Source organism: Vipera berus (genome assembly GCF_964194415.1).
Source record: "Vipera berus genome assembly, chromosome: 2".
Taxonomy (NCBI): domain Eukaryota; kingdom Metazoa; phylum Chordata; class Lepidosauria; order Squamata; family Viperidae; genus Vipera; species Vipera berus.
The window spans coordinates 155,116,888-155,137,161 of record NC_138203.1 but is presented as its reverse complement, the minus strand read 5'-3'; the positions used below and the strand labels follow the sequence as shown (position 1 = coordinate 155,137,161).

At 43.9% G+C, this 20,274-nt stretch overlaps 1 protein-coding gene across 1 annotated transcript in view; it reads left to right on the top strand.

Moving 5' to 3' along the window:
• Nucleotides 1–20,274, top strand: part of PRKCA (protein kinase C alpha) — a 255,726-nt gene that overhangs the window by 108,371 nt on the left and 127,081 nt on the right. Inside the window, exon 3 of the mRNA XM_081319564.1 lies at nt 7,266–7,348. Within this exon, the coding sequence (XP_081175690.1) occupies nt 7,266–7,348 (83 nt within the window). The remainder of the gene's footprint in view (nt 1–7,265; nt 7,349–20,274) is intronic.

The window sequence follows — 20,274 nt, the reverse complement described above, 5'->3', positions numbered from 1 at the left end:
TTTACAAGAACAATTTAAATCCTGCGACAATACCTCCAACACCATCAAACATCCACATCTGCCTATCATAGATCCTTGGGAGGGACTTCATGGACAAAAATGCCAAATCCAGTCTGAATATCAGGCTGGCTATGCGATTAGCCACATATACAATATATCTGGATCTAAAAATAATCCAATTTTGAGCAGCAGAAATAACCTGCTGGGCACCCAAATGCCTGAGGGAATATTTGGGTCTTTAATGCCTTAGGAAAGCCCAAAGATTGGGGCCATCCAGACCTGTGGGGGGATGCTGTCCATAATGCAACCTTTTCTCTATACCTTAAGAAGGGAAGTGAGTTTGACAGCATAGCACCTTTCATTGTTTTGGAAATGGTGACTTATTCTTTCCCATAGATTCTGTACCCCGAGTTTAAACTTCTTTACTCAGCATAGCATTAATTAATTCAATGGATTTAAGCCCAACTTAACAAGCATACAATGACATTCTTAAGCTGTTTTTGTTAGTCCTAGAAATTGTTTGCTTTTCTCATCTTGAATTAAGACTTTCTTGGCTAATGAAATGACTGTGTGTGTGTGTGTGTGTGTGTGTGTGTTTTCTTTTTAACTTTTCCTCCCCCTGCCACCTTCCCTCTGATGACTGCACTTGTTTCTGGTTTTGTTTTGCTTTCAAAATCTGGCCAGCATAAGCTCATTTTAGCAGCTCTTTTCATAGGGCTGCTCTAGATCCCATCAATTGATCAGTGTCATCTTATGGGAACCAGGAGGCATACTTTCTGTGACACAATGCCCACCATAGGGACAAGTCTTCCCCCACTTCACAAAAATGCGGTTGGATTTGAAGCTCGGGTTTTGAAGTCTGACAGCCACCTTTCCCCACGGTCATATGATTGCATTTTGGGAGTTTGGTAACTAGTCTGCATTTACAGCTGTTTGCAGCATCTTGCAGTCCTATGGCCATGATTTATGACATTATTTTTTTTTACCAGAACTGGCATTTACTCTGGTTTCTGACAAAAAAAAACCCATTGCAGACAATGGATTCACTTAAAGATTGTGGCATTTGCTTAACGACCACTACAAAAAAAGTCATAAAATAGAGTCAGTCGTATGGGTACTTTATCTTATGACCACCAAGATATGTGATAGAAAATCTGGGCTCCATTACAGTCATAAATCAAAGACTTCCTGTAGGGGTGTTTAAAATTCCTTCTTCAATTTTTGAGCTACAGTCATTGCTAGATGGAATGGGACAATTCACCTCTGTGCCCCCTTCACCCCATGCCTTCCAGCCATAGCTAATTTGCAGCTGGCATTCAGACTTAGCTGGCACTCTTCATTGCTCTGCTGCCGCCAATGGACCCCCAGCTCTCCATTCTCCCCGTGGCGGGTGATTCACAGAGGGATAATTGTACTTAAGCGATTTGCCCCAAGGGACAAGTAGCCGCTCCTTCCAACAGCCAACCTGGGCTCCCAGTGGTGGGTATGTTCATTTTATATTTTATCTTGTTCAGCCCTTCTGTTTTAGATCTTACGGGTATAAGCAGCATGCACTAGTGCAGTTATATGAATATAGTGAAGAGGCTAGCTCTGTTATGCAAATATATGGAGAAGAATTTGTGATCTTACTTCAGTCATACTCTTTCTAGTATAATACAGGATTATGGCCCCCAAAACCTGAAACTCTTCTTTGGAAAAAAAATCAGATTAACTTACTTACATAAATATGATGCACTGGTTTAAGCAAGTCATTTGCTAGCCAGACTTGTTCTTTCCACCTTAAATAAAGGTTTACTTCCTTGTTGGATTAAACTTCTTAGTTTTTATTAAGCATGCAAGATTAAATCTGTTGGCAGCTAAAACTGTACACAGGTTTAGTATAGTTTGTATTTAAGTATTTGAAATGTCAGTGATACAAAACTCTTTTTTGCATTAATGAAATAAATGTATGTTTTCACTGTGATTATATCCATCTCATAATATAAAAGTGAATCTTTAGATATGATGTATGAGGGTTTTTTTCTTTTCTGTGTAAACAATATATTTTTTATAATATAAATGTTTCTGAAAAGAAGGGAGAATGCATTTTGATAGTGAATGAAGTCTGTACGTAATTTTAATTGATGGATCTTTTCAAAGTAAGACATCTGGGAATAATATTATGGATTGAAATCAATCAAGTGCTCGGTGTGCATTAAATTCAAAAATTATTGGGTAAAAATATTGTTCAATATACTTTGATCAATCAAGATAATGCTTTAGCAGTCCGTGTTACATCTTGAATTTACAGAATCAAATGCTATTGCTTTGAAGAGGTTCAGTGTTGGGTTAGGAATGACTTTTTACAAATTAGTTCAAAAGGTTTTTTTTCTTCCATCCTGATTTGCCTCTATAGGGATTATTGGCTAAGACCTAGAAAATTATGTATGTAAGAAAGTTATGAATATGAGAAAAATTGCAAATGGGCAACTGTTACTTTATTTTCTTTTTCCATTCAATCATGTCTGATTCTCAAAAGATTGGATAAGTCCCTGCAGTTTTCCTGGCAAGGTTTTCAAAAGTAATTTCCCCTTGCCTCCTTCTTAGGGTTGAGAGAAAGCGACTGGCCCAAAGTCACCCAGCTGGCTTTTTGCCCAAAGCAGGATTAGAACTCACAGTCTCCTGGTTTCTAACCTGATGCCTTAACTACTAGACCAAACTTGCTTTCAAGCAGTAATATAGACTTGCACAAATGATTTTCTACCGGGACAATTTGCCTCATAAGCTTGTATTGAGGATAAAATATATAACTAAATGCAATTCCATATTCAAGCAAAACTTGGCTATTATGTGTGCATGCTCAATTAATCCAAAGAAGCTGCTCTGAAAATGTTAACAAGTTCATTACTATTTTGCGGCTAATTTGTGCATAGATCTTTAGTGATTGGCCCCAGCTTTCCACTACTTGATATTCTTCAGATGTATTAGGTTGTAAACACTTGTCATTTCCAATAGCCAGTAATGAAGATGGTTGGGTATTATGACAGATGTAGCTTAGTAGACTTGGACTCTACCAGAATGAAGAAATTTAATTAACTATTCTTACGTTTCCTCTTAACTGAACAAAATTATAGCCACTAATGGGGGAAAGAGGATGGTTACATAGTAGTTTTGAAGCATATTGATAATCAGGTTCAAATATTGATTGAAAAATCTGTGTTGAAGGGCTTGTGTGGAGATGGGGGGATGGGGGTGGATGCAGATAAGAGAGCCAGTTGGTTTAGTGGTTAAGGCACTAGGCTAGAAACTAGATTTTGAGTTCTAGTCCCGGCTCAGGTATGAAAGGCAGCTGGGTGACCTTGAGTCAGACACATTCTCTCAGCCCAACCCACCTCACCGGGTTGTTGTTGTGGGGAAAAGAGGAAGGAGTTTTATGTAAGTTTATGACCTTGAGTTATTTATAAAGTAAAATAGGTGGGATAAAAAAATCTAATAATAATAAAATATGTATATTACTGAACTGCTTAAAAACACACATGCATTAAAGGTAAACATAATATCCCATTGCCTAAGGCTCTTGGCTCAATAGAAAAGGTAACACATCACACATCTAAATTAGAGAAGCTTTCATGTATACCTTGCATGTACATTGTTTTCTGGATGAATAAGGACCCTGTGTTACCAGGGTCGAGGCTTAGGTATGTGGAAGCCATCTCAGTTCCATAATTGCAGACTTCACTATGAATGTGCAAGTAATTGTCACAAGTGATGACTTTTTAGTGCATTAATTGGATGGAAGATTCTGTTCTTTCCTTAGCTGGTACAGCCTCTCTCTATAATATTACATGCCACTTTTGATAAGCATGGTATAGGATTCAGGTAAATTTAAATTAATTCAGAAGTTAGCAAAAAATGCCCTATCTGTCCTCTTCCACATAGGGAGGGCGGGGGTGGAGTGGGGGGTGAGGTGGGGGTCTGTTATTACTCAATCAGCCACCTCCATTGTACTGTTCCCTCACTGGGGCATCAAGCCAACTGGCAAAGCCACGTCTTTAGGACCTTACAAAAAGATAGGGTTGGGGCCATCCTCAGATTGGGAGGCAAGATGTTCCAGAGGGTAGGAGCAACAGCAGAGAAGGCCCTCCTCCTGGATCCCGCCAGCCAGAATACTTGGGACCCACAACATGCCTCCTGTGCCAGCACAAATGCTACACTCCAACCCCAGTGAGGGTGAGACGGTCCCTCAAGTAACCTGGATCCATGCCATGAAGGGCTTTAAAGGTGATAATACCTTGAATTGCACCCAGAAGCAGACTGGCAACCAGTGCAGCTCACATAGCAGTGGTGTTACAGGGGTCATTCTTGGGGGACCCAAAACTATCCATCCTGCCTCACTCTGCACCAGCTATAACTTCTAAATGCTCTTCAAGGGTAGCCCCATGTAGACCATACTACAGTAGTCCATCCGTGAGATGACTAGGGACTGAGTGCAGGGAATCCTTGTCCAGGAAAGGCCACAACTGACGCACAACACAAAGTTGTGCAAAGGTTCTCCTAGCTGCTTTTACCTCAGGAGTTGTGAGTGCAATAGAACTCCCCATGTTGTAGACTGGGTCTTTCTGGGGCAGTGCCACCCATCCAGAGTCAAAGATGACAAAGTCCCAGATCCCGGATCCCCACATATCAAAAGCCATTTGATCTCACCAGGGTTCAGTTGAAGCCTGTTGTTCCCCCATCAAGGCCCGCACAGCCTCCAGGTGCCACAAAAGGGCAGACACAGCATCACTTGGGGCATCAAGAGTGGAAATATAGAGTAGGGTGTCATAATCAAGAAAATCATTAGACTTGGAGAGGATGAGAAATCATTTCCCCTCCTCACTGAGTAATACTTCATTCCACAGTGAGTAGGAATGCAATGAGTAGAAACAAACGAGTCCTTTAATTTGGAATCTCGGAGTTTAAGGCTAGAATGCGAACTAGAGAGAACAGTGCTATTGTTTTCATTCCCAGTTGTTTATTTCTGGAATGGCTTTATTGTGGAGAGTAATAAAACTCAAGCACATAAGCAAGCTTCCAAACATTCGCATGGGATAAATAAAGTGGAAATATTTTACCAAAGGATGAGCAAAATTAGTAAAGAAAACAATTCATATAGTATGTTCATCATGAGGTGTTGATCTGTTCTGTCAGCTTGGCTTTCCACTTACAATAAAAAAGAATTGTCCTGTGGTGAACATTATCTCACTTTTTCAAGCAAAACAAAACTCCTCATCCCATGCTTAAAGAAACTGAAATAAAATTGAATATATTCATATTATGCAAGATTGCTTCTAAGTGAAAAACATACAAATGGCAACTAGGAGAAGGATGTGTAAAATAGTCACCCAAGAGATTTTGTTGTTGATCTAGCATCCAGCTACTCTTAGAATAGTATTCCTTATAATACATACTTCTTTGCTATAGTAATTCCAATAGTAATTTTTAATTATGTAGTGACTTTGAATGTAGAAATGATTCACATATCATAATCATAATAGTAAAGTTGGAAGGGACCTTGGAGGTCATCTAGTCCAACCCCCTGCTCAGGCAGGAAACCCTGTACCATTTCAGACAAATGGCTGTCCAGTCTCTTCTTAAAAACTTCCAGTGTTGGAGCATTCACAGCTTATGGAGGCAGGTTGTTCCACTGGTTAATTGTTCTAACTGTCAGGAAGTTTCTCCTTAGTTCTAGGTTGCTTCTCTCCTTGACTAGTTTCCATCCGTTGCTTCTTGTCCTGCTTTCAGGTGCTTTGGAGAATAGCCTGACTCCCTCTTCTTTGTGGCAGCCCCTGAGATATTGAAACACTGCTATCATGTCACCCCTCACCCTTCTCTTCATTAAACTAGACATACCCAATTCCAGCAACCGTTCCTTATATGTTTTAGCCTCCAGACCTCTAATCATCTTTGTTGCTTGTTGTTGTAAGTCCTCAACTTACAACAATTTGTTTTGTGACTGTTCAAAGTTACAACGGCATTGAAAAAAGTGATTCATTATTGTTTTTTCACACTTATGACCATTACAACATCCCTATGGTCATGTGATCAAAATTCAAACACTTGGCAACTGACTCATATTTATGACGGTTGCAATGTCCTGGGGTCAAGTGATCAGCTCTTGCTGAAGTTTTTTTTTCTTTTCTTTTTTTTTTTGAAATTAATATGAATAAGGACTGGGATTAAGAAAATTTATTTTGAGTAAAGATCTTTTTCTGTTTTCCTCTTTTTCTTTTCTACTTTATTTGTAATATTAATATTGTTTGTACTCATTTTATATGAGCTAGAGAGAGATAGAATTTATAGTTTATTGTTGATAACATAGGGGTGTTTATGTTTGTTTTTTGATTTTATGCCCTGTATTTAGCTCTGGGAAGTCGGGGGGGGGAGGAGGGAGTGGGGGAGAGGGAGAGGGGTGGGGGAGGGGGGGATTAAAGTCAAAATGTATTGTAAAACTTTTTAAATAAAAAAAAAAGTGATCAGCTCTTGCAACTTTCTGACAAGCAAAGTCAATGGGGAAGCCAGATTCACTTAACAACCATGTTATTAACTTATCAGTTGCAGCAATTTGCTTAACAACTGTGGCAAGAAAGGTCATAAAATGGGGCAAAATTCACTGAACAGAAATTTTAGACTCAGTTGCGGTCATAAGTTGAGGATTACCTGTATGCTATTAGACTAGTTCTTTAATGATGAGCAGCCAGTAGCCTAGTTAAAATTCCCAAAGGCAAAAAATAGAAGGTGAATTCCAGTGTGGCCTAGATGGACTACAACAACTACTACTACTACTACTACCTCCTCAACATTTCCACTCACATCAGAGGAGTTTTGGGGGATGCTGTGGAAGCTACACATGAGGAGAATTGCAGTCTACCAAGTCTGTTCCAAGAGCATGAGAACACATGTGGGCTCCACTTAATTATACCATAATCATGTAAGATTGCTGATTAGTTTCATACTCCTTTCTGTTGAACCATCTGAAGAAGCTAAGTAAGAGCTACAGAATCCATGAGCATTTGGTATATTATCCCCATATGGCATCTATTGGCATATGGGATAAGGAAATAGTGTCTTGTAAACTGTTACATGGGTAGAAAAGGAGATGGTGAAGATTGGCGCATGATTTGAATGCTTGTCAAAGAATTTCACAGGGCATATTACTGTGTCACTCTAACTTCCATGCATATAAACTACTGTAACTATAGATTTGTTGACATGGTTAAAGAAATTTATATTTCTTCTCTTTTTAGTTTGCTGTTTTGTGGTTCACAAGAGGTGCCATGAATTCGTTACTTTTTCTTGTCCTGGAGCTGACAAGGGACCTGACACTGATGTAAGTACATTGGATTTCATTCATTTTGCTGTATTAATTATTCTGAAAAGTCCTTGGAACATTAGAATATCTTAATCTTCTCTTTTCTGCATTGTGCCTTATACATATGTTTTCTTTGGCACTGGATAACTATGCGAATTAGAGACATGCACAAGCAGGTAATGATAGAAATAAATAGACAAAAATAAAGATACGGAATGTAGAAAAGAGAATGCACAAAGATTCTTCCTGGGATTTTCCTCGAAAGAGCTTCTAACAGACGTAGATCTTATCAGCAACAGCATGTTTTATTTTAATTACAACTTTTCTTTCTATTTAATTACCTGTAGAAACTACCTTATATTTTTGGTTCTGGAATGCCTGATATATTGTGTATAGAGGCGGTTTTGTCTAGTACAGCGAGTAAGTTACTCTATGACAATATTTATTTATTTATTTATTTATTGATGGGATTTATATCCCGCCCTATCTCCCGAAGGACTCAGGGCGGCTAACAACAAAACATATAATAAGTACAGAAATCAAGATAAAAATAAAATTGAGAACATCAGTGCAATAAATTAAAATTAGAGAATTTAAAAAATAAATTAAAAATACTAAATATAAATTAATTAAAATGCCTGTCAGTCTAGGTCAGCCTGGTGGAACAGGAGTGTTTTGAGGCCGCGGCGAAAGGATTGGAGGTTTTGGGCCATCCGAAGCTCAGGGGGCAGCTGATTCCATAGGGCTGGCACTCCCACAGAGAAGGCCCTCCCCCTGGGGGTCGCCAGCCGACATTGCCTAGCTGACGGTACCCTGAGGAGGCCTTCTCTGTGTGAGCGTACTGGACGATGGGAATTTGTTCCCGGCAGCAGATGGTCCTGCAAGTATCCCGGACCTAAGCCATGTAGGGCTTTAAAGGTAAGTACCAGCACCTTAAATCTCACCCGGAGGGCAACTGGTAGCCAATGCAGCTCACGCAGGAGGGGTGTAATATGGGAGTATCGGGGAGCTCCCATCACAACCCGTGCAGCTGCATTCTGCACCAGCTGAAGCCTCCGGGTGGTCTTCAAGGGCAGCCCCATGTAGAGAGCATTACAGTAATCAATACGGGAGGTAACGAGTGCGTGGGTGACTGTACGTAGGGCATCTTGGTCCAAAAAGGGGCGCAATTGGTATATAAGACGAATCTGTGCAAATGCCCCCCTAGCCACGGCTCCAATATGATCTTCAAAACTGAGTCGTGAATCTAGGAGGACGCCCAGATTGCGTGCTCTATCAATGGGAGGTAACATCTCTCCTCCTATACTCAGAGATGGAACCTCTTGGACTAAACGAGATGACGGTATGTACAGCCACTCAGTCTTGGCCGGGTTGAGTCGGAGCCTGTTTTCTCCCATCCAGATCTGTACCGCTTCCAGGCAACGGGACATCACATCGAGGGCATCACTGGGTTGGTTCGGGGTGGAGATGAATAGCTGGGTATCATCAGCATATTGATGATATTTCACCCCGAAGCTACGGATGATCTCTCCCAGCGGCTTCATATAGATGTTGAACAGGAGGGGCGAGAGCACCGAACCCTGAGGCACTCCACAATTAAGAGGCCTAGGGCTTGACCTCTGCCCTCCTGCCAACACCGTCTGCGAACGGTCCGAGAGGTAGGAGGAGAACCACCGCAGAACGGTGCCTCCCACTCCCAGCCCCTCAAGACGACGCAGTAAGATACCATGGTCGATGGTATCAAAAGCCGCTGATAGATCTAATAGGACCAGGACAGAGGAATAACCTCTATCTCGGGCCCGCCAGAGATCATTCACCAGTGCGACCAATGCCGTCTCCGTGCTGTGCCCGGGTCTGAAACCCGATTGGTACGGATCTAGATATTCAGCTTCCTCCAGGTTCAAAGGGAGCTGTCGTGCTCTTTACTAAATGTGTAAGAACTAGTTAGTCACATCACATGAAGTTGTCATATGGCATCCTTTGGTTTGGGTTAGCATGAAACATTAACCTATGCATTATTTTGTGTAAATTATAATTTGCAGTAAAAAAGACCATTTGATTTCCCAGAGATACATTAAGTATCCAAACTCCATTATTTTGTAGCCTTTTCAAGCATAATTGTAAAACAATTCTTAGTATGATTTCCCATTACAGTACTGTTTTTTAATTGAAGCTAATAATAATATAAAATACAAATAAAAACTTCAAATATAAGGGAATAGGGAAGGGAAAAATAATGGGAAGGAAATGCAAGATAAAGAGGAAGGGGGGAAGGATCGACTTCCAACTCTTTTTGATGCAGTAAAATACAAAATACAGTTACAACCTTGACTTTTTTGCTTATACATTGAGTATATATTTACCATCTCTATAGCAACAAACTAATCTAATCATCAAAACCCCAAATCAAAGTTTTATTTTTTTCCTGTTTCAAGCATAAAGTCCAGAAGCCGTTTCCAATAGAAACAAAATTAGATACACTCTTCTCTTTGCCATCTCTTCCAGCTGCAACACTTTTTCCATCCATTCTTCCATTGTGGAGATTAATTGTAGCATTGTGAGGGTAGAAACTCACGCAGAGTGAAATTCAAGTCCTAGGCTAGGATGGACAGAAACATAACAAAGAAGTGAAACTCTTTCCCAAGACAATAGTATATGTGTGCATAGGCTTTCCCTGTATGTCACAAGTTATCCATTATTTCCCTACGTCCTGCAAATTTCAACATTCCCAAAAATGGAAAGCATGGTCTGTGATATGTAAAAGAATAGTTTATGCTTTATAATGTGGAATCTAGGATTTACTGGCAATCATGGTTTTGTGAAGTGCTTATAATCTTTGTGTGAGTCAGAAAATCTAGTTCAGTGTTGGCTGTACAAAGTTATAAAATAGTGAGTGAGTGGCTGAGTGAGTCACTTAGAATAGTGAGATGATTGGCATATAAATTTAATAAATATATTAAGTTAGTAATGAAAGCCTTGGAGAAACTATTCAGATGCTCTGGAATGTTTACAGTTACAAGTTGATAGTCTATAGCAGGGGTAGGCAACCTTGGCTCTTTTATGACTTGTGGACTTCAACTCCCAGAATTCCTGAGCCAGACGAAAAAAGAGCCAAGGTTGCCTACCCCGGTCTATAGTTTATAGAGAACCTAGGGAATGGCCTTGAAGGTAGGGAACAGCTGTTACCAAGGTGATAATCAGAACAGTCAGACTTGAGTCCTTCCAAGAAACAAACTTAAGAAAACATCTCAGACAGGGCCCTCGTTAATTTACATAAAGATAAATGAGGGAAGGGGAAAGCACATTCAGTCTTGCAACGTTCTGCAACTATAGCTGTTCCAATAAAAGTTTCAGGCCTATATGGCATTGTTTTCTTGATTTCTTCTACCTTGTACAAAGGTAGAAAGACTGGAATCATTGTAGGCAATAGAGTTCTGTTATATTCTGTGGAAGTGAACATTAGTCTTCGAAGAAGTTACATAGAAAGAATAGTAACACTTTTGAACTTTAGGCATATGGTGTTAGCCTACAATGTTGGGTTGAAAATATATTAACCATAATGCTATGTCTTTAAGTTGTTAATTGGCCAATGGGTGTGTAAGTGTTCTCATGGCCATAAGAGGGAGCTAAGAAGTAGCTTCTTTCTCTCTCTGAATTCACTGATCTCTACTATTACTGTTTTTGCTCTGCTGTTGGTTTACTACTGTTGTAACCTGAACTGTGTATTGACCTCTGGACCGGTAAGAAGACTTTGTAGTTTGGATTACTCTTTGGACTGTTGCTATTGTGTATGACTTGGACTGTTTATTTTTGACTGTGCATTTTTTGTTTTTACACCACCTCAAAGTAAAATACTTTTTGCTTTTACAACTCAGTGTACTCCTGTGTGTAACTCTTACTGCTCTCAGTACCCTTCCTTGTCTGTGCAACTCTTTGGTAGCACAAGGAGACCTCTGCACAACAAATTCTTTAGCACTGGTTATGGGCCCAGGCCTGTACTGAGAGTTAGTACACACAGTATTCTAGCTGAGTTTGTGTTAGCTATTTGGTGTAAAATGGCACAGGAACTGTTGTCAGGCATCTCCTGGATAACCCGGTTGGATGGGACAAACTATGTTTCCTGGTCCACAAAATGTTGCTTGCTTTTGCGCAAGGAAGGACTATGGACTGTTGTAAATAACCCACCAGATACTACTGCTTGGCATCCAGATGACGAAGAGGATGCAAAGAAAATAGACGACTTTAAACGAAGCAATGAGAAAGCTCTTTGCATTATTGGACTAACACTGAATGACCAGCAGCTTGTCCATATTCGTGGTGAGGAGTCTGCTGCTAGGTGTTGGGGCGTTTTGCGAAGGCTTTATGTTCGAGACAGTGTGGGTGCACATATACACCTTACACGTAAGCTGTTTAGGGCTCGTCTGCAGAAGAATGGAGATATGCTGACCCATTTAAACTACATGAAAGCAACTTTCCAAGAGCTTCATGAAAAGGAGCTGATTTTTTCAGAGTTGCATCAGGTCTACATTATTCTGTCATCTTTGGATGAGAGTTATGATGGGTATGTTTCTTCTTTGGAAGTCCTGACCAGAGAGGAACTGACATTGACTAACATTACTGGGAGACTGCTGGAAGAGTCCAGAAGAAGGCGTGACAGAGACCAGCTGAGAGAGACACAACCACGAGAGGAGCAGCCATTTACCACTGCTTACAACGTCAAGAAATGTTTTTCTTGTGGGGCTAGAGGGCATATAGCCAAATTCTGTAGAAAGGGTAAAAAACAGAATGTAAATAGCAGTGGGAAGGCTAAGAAGAGCATTGGTTTGGCTGTTTCTGGTGAACCAACATCCAGAAACAATGAATTGTGGGTTGTTGATAGTGGGGCTTCACAATGCATTACCAAAGTGAAAAAGAGGTTTATTAATATGAAAAACAGCAACCAATATGTTTCACTGGCAAACGGTTGGAGGATGAAGGCCTCTGGTGAAGGTAATTCCTATTGTCCATGCATTGATGAACAGTTACCTATGTTATATATACCTAAGCTAAGATTCAACCTATTATCTGTAAGGGAATTGGTTAAAGTTGGGTTTGTGGTAACATTCAGAGAGGAGCAATGCACTATTGAGAGGAATGGAACCTGTGTAACTGCTAATTTGAAAAATGGTTTATTCGTTCTCACAAGTAACCAGGTTAGTACAGTAAAAGCTAACTCAATATGTGAGAACAAGAAGCCACATGATGAATGTATACATTTATTGCATAGGCAGCTAGGGCATGTGAACTTTAACTCACTACGTAAAACAGTTGAGTTAGTAGAAGGAATTAAACTAAAGCCATGTAGTAAGTATTTGAATTGCAATGCCTGTAATCAGGAAAAGAGTAAGGCAACTCCTGCAAACAGGTTAAACAGTTTCAAAACAACTGTTCCTTTGGAAGTTGTGTTTGCTGATTTAATTGGACCCATGAAACCAAGTTTAGGAGGGTCATGTTATGTTTTAAGTATATTGGACCACTACTCTCGATATGGATTTTGTTATCTGCTTAAGTCAAAGGCAGACACTTTCCAACAATTTGCAAACTGGCTGAAGTTTGTGGAGAGAAAAACAAAGAGAAAGGTTCAGTGCATAATTACTGATAATGGTACTGAATTTACAAATAAGCGCTTTGTTGATATGTTAGTATCTGCTGGCATTGAGCATAAACGTTCAGCCCCTTTTAGGCCTCAACATAATGCATTTGTTGAGAGACGTGGGCAAACGTTACAAGCCATGATGAGAACCATGTTAAAAGATTCTGGCTTAACAGATAGACTGTGGGGGGAGGCAGCAAAATGTGCAAACCATGTTCTGAATATAGTTGTTAATACTTCTACTGGTAAAATACCATATACAATATGGCATGGTAAAAAACCAAACCTTGATTACCTGCACACATTTGGCACCCCAGCTTGGGTCCACATTCCTGCACAACTCAGGAGTAAAGGCCAACATAGGGCTAGGCAATTATACTTTGTAGGTTACGAAGCTAACCACAGATCCTATCGTTTCTGGGAACGAGGCACAACTAATGTATATAATAGTTCTAGTGCAAAATTCCTTGAGCACGTTGGTTGGGATAGGTTAGAGCAAGAAACTGTTAATACTGATCCTCTAGTGTTTGAGCACTCTTCTGATAACGTAACTAGTAATGATAATACATCTCCTGTAAATATAAAAGATGAAGAGGAGATAGGGGAGATAAAAGATGAATCAGAGGAAGGAAAGGAGTCAGAAATTCAAAGCCCTGTAATTCCTTGGCGTTCAATGCGCATCAGACATCCACCTGATCGCTATGAAGCTAGTATAGTATGTCAAGTTAGTTCAGTACCATCTAACTATGATGAGATCAGGATGTATCCTGAAAAGGAACAGGCATCATGGAAAGCTGCAATGAACAGGGAGTTGAAGTCTTTGCAGGATCTTAAGGTCTATGAGAAAGCAAAACTGCCACCTGGTGAGCAAGCTATAGGTTGTAAATGGATATATAAGATAAAGAAAGGAGTAGATGGAACTATAACCCATAAGGCACGTTTGGTTGCACAAGGTTTTGCCCAAACTACTGAGGATTATGACGAGGTGTTTGCACCCAGTCTGAGGGCAACTACTTTAAGAGCAGCTTTAGTATGGGCGGCTAAAAACCAATATATGGTTAACCATGTAGATGTTGAAACTGCATATTTACATGCTCCATTGCAACATACTATTTATTTAAGAATACCACCAGGATTGACCAATGATAGAGACCATGATTGTTGGGAATTAAAGAAAAGCCTCTATGGATTGAAACAATCAGGCTATGAGTGGAATAAATGTATAGTTAATGAGTTAAGTGCAATAGGTTTTGTTGCCAGTAATGCTGATCCTTGTTTGTTTAGAAGAGAACACAACGGAGCATTATCTTTTCTTTTATTATTCACAGATGATATTGCAATAATAACAAAAACTGAGTTAGAAGCACAAACTATCATTTCAAGATTGCAAAATAAATTCACAATTAGGAATCTTGGAGAAATAAGCCACTATTTGGGGTTAGATATTGTGAAAACGAATAGGGGTTTTAAGGTGTCGCAAGCCAGTAAAATATCTCAGTTATTAAAGAGATACAATATGGAAATGTGTAAACCAGCAAAAACTCCGATGGCTATGGATTTTAAGGACACTAATGTTGAGAGTCCTGTATTTGATAAGACTATGTACCAATCTTTGATAGGAAGTCTTATGTATCTGAGTAATTGGACTAGACCTGATATTTCTTACTGTATAAACCAATTAGCTAGGTACAACAATAATCCAACTGTTAGACACTGGCAATCAGCTAAACAAGTATTAAGGTATCTGAAGCAGACTATTCACTACTCGTTATATCTAGAGCCAAATCGTGAGTTAATCCTTACTGCGTATGCAGATGCGAGTTTTGCCTCTGATACAAGCACTCGTAAATCTACCTCAGGGTTGGCTATAATGTTGGGAGATTCTTTAATTGGATGGAAGTCTATTAGACAAAAACACATAAGCCTATCTACAATGGAGGCTGAATTTTCATGTCTATCAGTGTTATGTACAGAACTGCTAGTGTACAAACAATTATTGTTAGATATGGGTTTAAATGTAAATGATCCATTCATTGTATATGAGGACAATCAAGCTGCAATAAAGATGGCTAACAATGCTGCAGTAAGAACAAGATCTAAACATACTGATCTTCGTTATTTAAATGTCAGACAATGTATCAAGGATAAATTAATACAGCTAGAGTATTGTTCATCTGATGTAAATATTGCAGACCATTTTACGAAGGTACAAAGTGCTGTGAAACACAATACTAATTGTGAAAGAATGTGCATAAGATTGTAAGGGTTATATATTATTCTACCCAAAGGGGAGAATGTTAGGCATATGGTGTTAGCCTACAATGTTGGGTTGAAAATATATTAACCATAATGCTATGTCTTTAAGTTGTTAATTGGCCAATGGGTGTGTAAGTGTTCTCATGGCCATAAGAGGGAGCTAGGAAGTAGCTTCTTTCTCTCTCTGAATTCACTGATCTCTACTATTACTGTTTTTGCTGTGCTGTTGGTTTACTACTGTTGTAACCTGAACTGTGTATTGACCTCTGGACCGGTAAAAAGACTTTGTAGTTTGGATTACTCTTTGGACTGTTGCTATTGTGTATGACTTGGACTGTTTATTTTTGACTGTGCATTTTTTGTTTTTACACCACCTCAAAGTAAAATACTTTTTGCTTTTACAACTCAGTGTACTCCTGTGTGTAACTCTTACTGCTCTCAGTACCCTTCCTTGTCTGTGCAACTCTTTGGTAGTACAAGGAGACCTCTGCACAACAAATTCCTTAACAGTAGGCAATAGAGTTCTGTTTATTTATTTATTTATTTATTTGTTTGTTTTTATAAACCGCCCTTCTCCCGAGGGACTCGGGGCGGTGTACAGAGTAGGACAGGCAACAAAGTGAAACAGTATTGAAAAACAATAATCAAAGCAAAACAAACTGGGACCCCAATTAAAGCTGTCAGAGCTATCAGGCCAGGCCGGACTGTTGGAATAGGTAAGTCTTTAAGTCGCGTCGGAAGGTGCGGAGGTCGGGGGCCATCCGGATTTCAGTTGGTAAGCAGTTCCAGAGGGCTGGCGCACCCACTGAGAATGCCCTCCCCCTGGGCGCCACCAGTCGACATTCCTTGAGCGGTGGTACCCTGAGGAGGCCCTCTCTGTGGGAGTGCACAGGGCGGTGGGGTGTTGACATTGGCAGAAGGTGCTCCCGTAGGTAGTCCGGACCCATGCCATGTAGGGCTTTGTATGTCATTGTTAGCACCTTGAACTTCACACGGAAGGCAACTGGAAGCCAGTGCAGCGCACGGAGGAGAGGTGTGATATGGGAGTATCGGGAGGCTCCCAAGAGTGTCCGTGCCGCTGCACTTTGCACCAGTTGAAGCTTCCGAGTGGATTTCAAGGGCAGCCCCATGTAGAGAGCGTTACAGTAGTCTAGGCGAGAGGTCACAAGGGCATGGGTGACTGTACGTAAGGCATCCAGGTCCAGATAAGGCCGTAGTTGGCGAACTAGTCGAACCCGGGAGAAGGCCCCCTTGGTCACAGCTCCTATGTGATCTTCCAGGGAGAGCTGCGAGTCTAGGAGGACACCCAGGTTGCGGGCCCTATCAACAGGTGGTAGTAATTTGTCCCCGATGTTAAGGGATGGGATGTTCTGAGTATCCTGGCTTGCCGGTACGTACAGCCATTCAGTCTTGTCCGGGTTCAGTTGAAGCCTGTTCCTCCCCATCCATTCCCGGACCGCTTTCAGGCAGCGGGACATCACGTCGAGGGCATCACTGATGTTGTTTGGAGTTGAGATGAAAAGCTGGGTGTCATCAGCATACTGATGGTACCCTACTCCAAAGCTGCGAATGATCTCACCCAGCGGTTTCATGTAGATGTTGAACAGGAGAGGCGAGAGGACCGACCCCTGAGGGACTCCGCAAACGAGAGGCCTCGGGGTCGACCTCTGTCCCCCTGCCAGCACCGACTGCGAGCGACCCTGGAGAAAGGAGGAGAACCAACGCAGAACCGTGCCTCCCACTCCCAGCCCCCTGAGGCGTCGCAGCAAGATACCATGGTCGATGGTATCGAAAGCCGCCGAGAGATCTAATAAGACTAGGACAGAGGAATGGCCCCTGTCCCGGGCTCTCCAGAGATCATTCATCAGAGCGACCAATGCCGTCTCCATGCTGTAGCCCGGCCTGAAGCCCGATTGGTACGGGTCTAGATAAACCGCTTCATCCAGGATCTGAGGAAGTTGGTGCGCCACCACGCTCTCAACAACCTTCGCAAGGAAGCGAAGATTGGAGACTGGACGAAAGTTATTCAATGAGGATGGGTCCAAGGTGGGCTTCTTGAGGAGAGGTCTCACCACCGCCTCCTTCAAGGCGGTGGGGAAGTGACCCTCACTCAGAGAAGCAGAGATGACCGCCAGGAACCAGCCTCGTGTCCCCTCTCGAGCTGCATAAGCCAGCCAGGAAGGGCACGGGTCCAGTAAGCATGTGGAGGAGCTCAACCTCCTCATAATCCCGTCCACTTCCTTAGGAGTCACAGGATCAAATTCCTCCCAGATGACGTCGGCAAGACTGTCCATGTCTTGTTCTTCCAACTCAGCCCAGTTGGAGTCCAGGCCGGTTCGAATCCGAGCAATTTTATCCAGCAGATATTGACCGAATTCCTCGGCTCGACCCTGCAAGGGTTCCTCCCTCACCTCTTGGTTCAGTAGGGAGCGAGTCACCCTGAACACGGCAGCCGGGCGATTATCTGCGGACGCGATGAGGGTGGAAAAGTAGTTGGATTTTGCCACCCTTATCGCAGCGAGATAAGACCTGGTGAGGGTTCTTAATCGCAATCGGTCGGATTCGGATCGACTGGATCTCCAACGGCTCTCTAGGCCCCGTCTCCGACGCTTCATCTCCCGGAGCTCCGTGGTGAACCATGGGGCTCGCTGGGATCTGCGCCGGGTCAGAGGCTGCAAGGGTACAACTCGGTCCAGAGCCTCCGTGGCTGCCTTTTCCCAGGCTTCCACTAAGGCATCCGCCGAGTTGTGAGCAGGGAGTGCATGTGCGTCCCCAAGCGCTGCCTGGAACCTATCAGGGTCCATTAGGCGCCTAGGGCGGTACCATCTGGTTGGCACCGCGCACCCACGGCGGGGGGTGGCAAAGGGGAAGTCTAGCCGCAGGAGGTGATGATCGGTCCATGACAGGGGCGTAACAGTTGTGGCACCCCCACCGATATCATCGCGCCACCGTCCAGACAAGAACACCAAGTCTGGGGTGTGGCCTCTCTCATGAGTCGGTCCAGAAATTATTTGCGACAGGTCCATGGCTGCCATGGAAGCCATGAACTCCCGAGCCAGTTCGGACGATCCTCCCAGGGACGGTAGATTAAAGTCGCCCAAGACCATGAGTTTTGGGAATTCAACCACCAACCCTGAGAGGACATCGAGTAGCTCGGGCAGGGCTGCCGCTGCACGATTAGGTGGTAGGTATGCCAGCAGCAGGCCCAACTGCGCCCCCGGGCCGTATCTCAGTAGGAGAGACTCACACCCGACCATCTGAGGGACGGTGGTCTCTCGCGGGCTAAGGGATTCCCTGATGATAACTGCCACTCCCCCGCCCCTCCCATGGGTCCGAGGCTGGTGCAGCACCTGGAAACCTGGCGGGCAGAGGTCAACCAGAGGGACACCACCCTCTGGGCCCAGCCAGGTTTCCGTGATGCAAGCCAGGTCCGCGTGCTCGCTCTCCACTAGGTCACGAACAAGGTGAGCCTTGTTAGCTACGGACCTGGCATTCAGGTAGACCAGCCTTAGCATAGGAGGCTGCACACCTTCGCTCCCGGGTCCTCCGGGGAAGTACAGAGGGTCGGAGCGTCTCACCGCTTGTACAGAGCGGAGATGACACTCCCGGTGACGATACGGCCCTCTGTTTGTGCACCTTCTGCCGTTCCCCACCATCCTGGGAATAGGATGTTCGTCAGTACGCCACTGGGTATTGTCGGCGACTGGTCCTCGTTTCTCACCATCGCGACTGGTCGTAGGCCTGGCCTGCGTTATGGTAGCCGGAAGGCCTGCCTTTCCCGAGCAGCCATATTCTTTTCCCGCCCCCCTCCCTAACCCGACAAAAAACTTGACAAGAAACTTAACCAGGGGCCTCTTGTTGGTCTTGTGATGAAGGCCCCTGACCCTGCCTGGCCATCTCTCAGAGGCCCAATGGTCGGGCCCGTCATCGAGGTTTGATGTATTGAAGGCAGGACGAACCCAGGAGAGGGGGGAACTCCTGAGGGCGAGTAGATCTATGCTAGAATATTGGAGAAGCATAGGGAGCATTGGGGAGCATTGGGAAGGCGGTCCCCTGGGTGGAGCATTGGAAGGAGGGTCTAGTCGGGTAGGTGGGTATCTGGACCGTCATCCAACCACTGCCACTTGGCTGGGTGAACCCCAGAAGCAGGCCACTCCCCATCCTCTCACGATGGGTTGTGATTCTGCTTCTGGGGGTGGTCCAGGACCCACTCTGGGTGAAGCATACCCCATAGAGCTCTCACCTCTATGGGGCTGCAGATGTAGGACAGGCCACTCTGCCACCGTGGCTTACACCCAGGCCCATCATGTCCTGTGGGGCGAGGGAGGGCAGGGGGTTCGGAGCTGGTGGAGGCAAGATGCTGATGGCCTCGGTGGTCTAGTCGCCGTCATCTCCACTGGTTAGCTGCATCGTGGCGACATTAGGTTGTTGATCGGCACGGAGACACCGTCGGCACCCAGGGTGCGGGCCGGAGACGCCACGCCGCGTCTAGTAGTGCTGCCGTCGAGGGTTTTTGGTGAGGTTGGTCGACCAGGGCCTGGAGAAGCTTAGCGCCGTTGTCAAGGCCCCTCGGTGGTGGTCGATACGGGTCCGCATAGCCGGTCTGCGGCGTCTCCTTGATCCCATGGAGACGCCACCGTTGTTCAGGAGCAGGCCAGGAGGTCGAGGCAGAGTAACGACTCCGGTCCTGCTCAGGGTGGTTGCTGCGGTTGCCTCGGTGTTCAGGCCCGTGGGGATACGACAGACTAGGGCCCCGCGGGGTTCTTGCCGTCGCCGTTGCCGACGATGTCGCTGCCTCCGCCACCCAGCTGGTCCGCGGCACCTCCGTTGATCGATTGGAGACGCCACCGCAGCCTGGGAGTCGAACAGGGGGGTCGGGGCAGGGCAGAGATGTTGGCCCCTCTTGGATGGCAGCAATGGTTGTGGTGGCTTGGGGCGGGCCGGTGATGCCCCGTCGCCACTGCCACCGTCGCTTTTCGGCTCCTGGGACAGACGGTCAGCTTGGGGGCTGGAGAGCTGTCGCTGCTGCTGCTGTTGGTTTCGTTGCCGGCGCCTC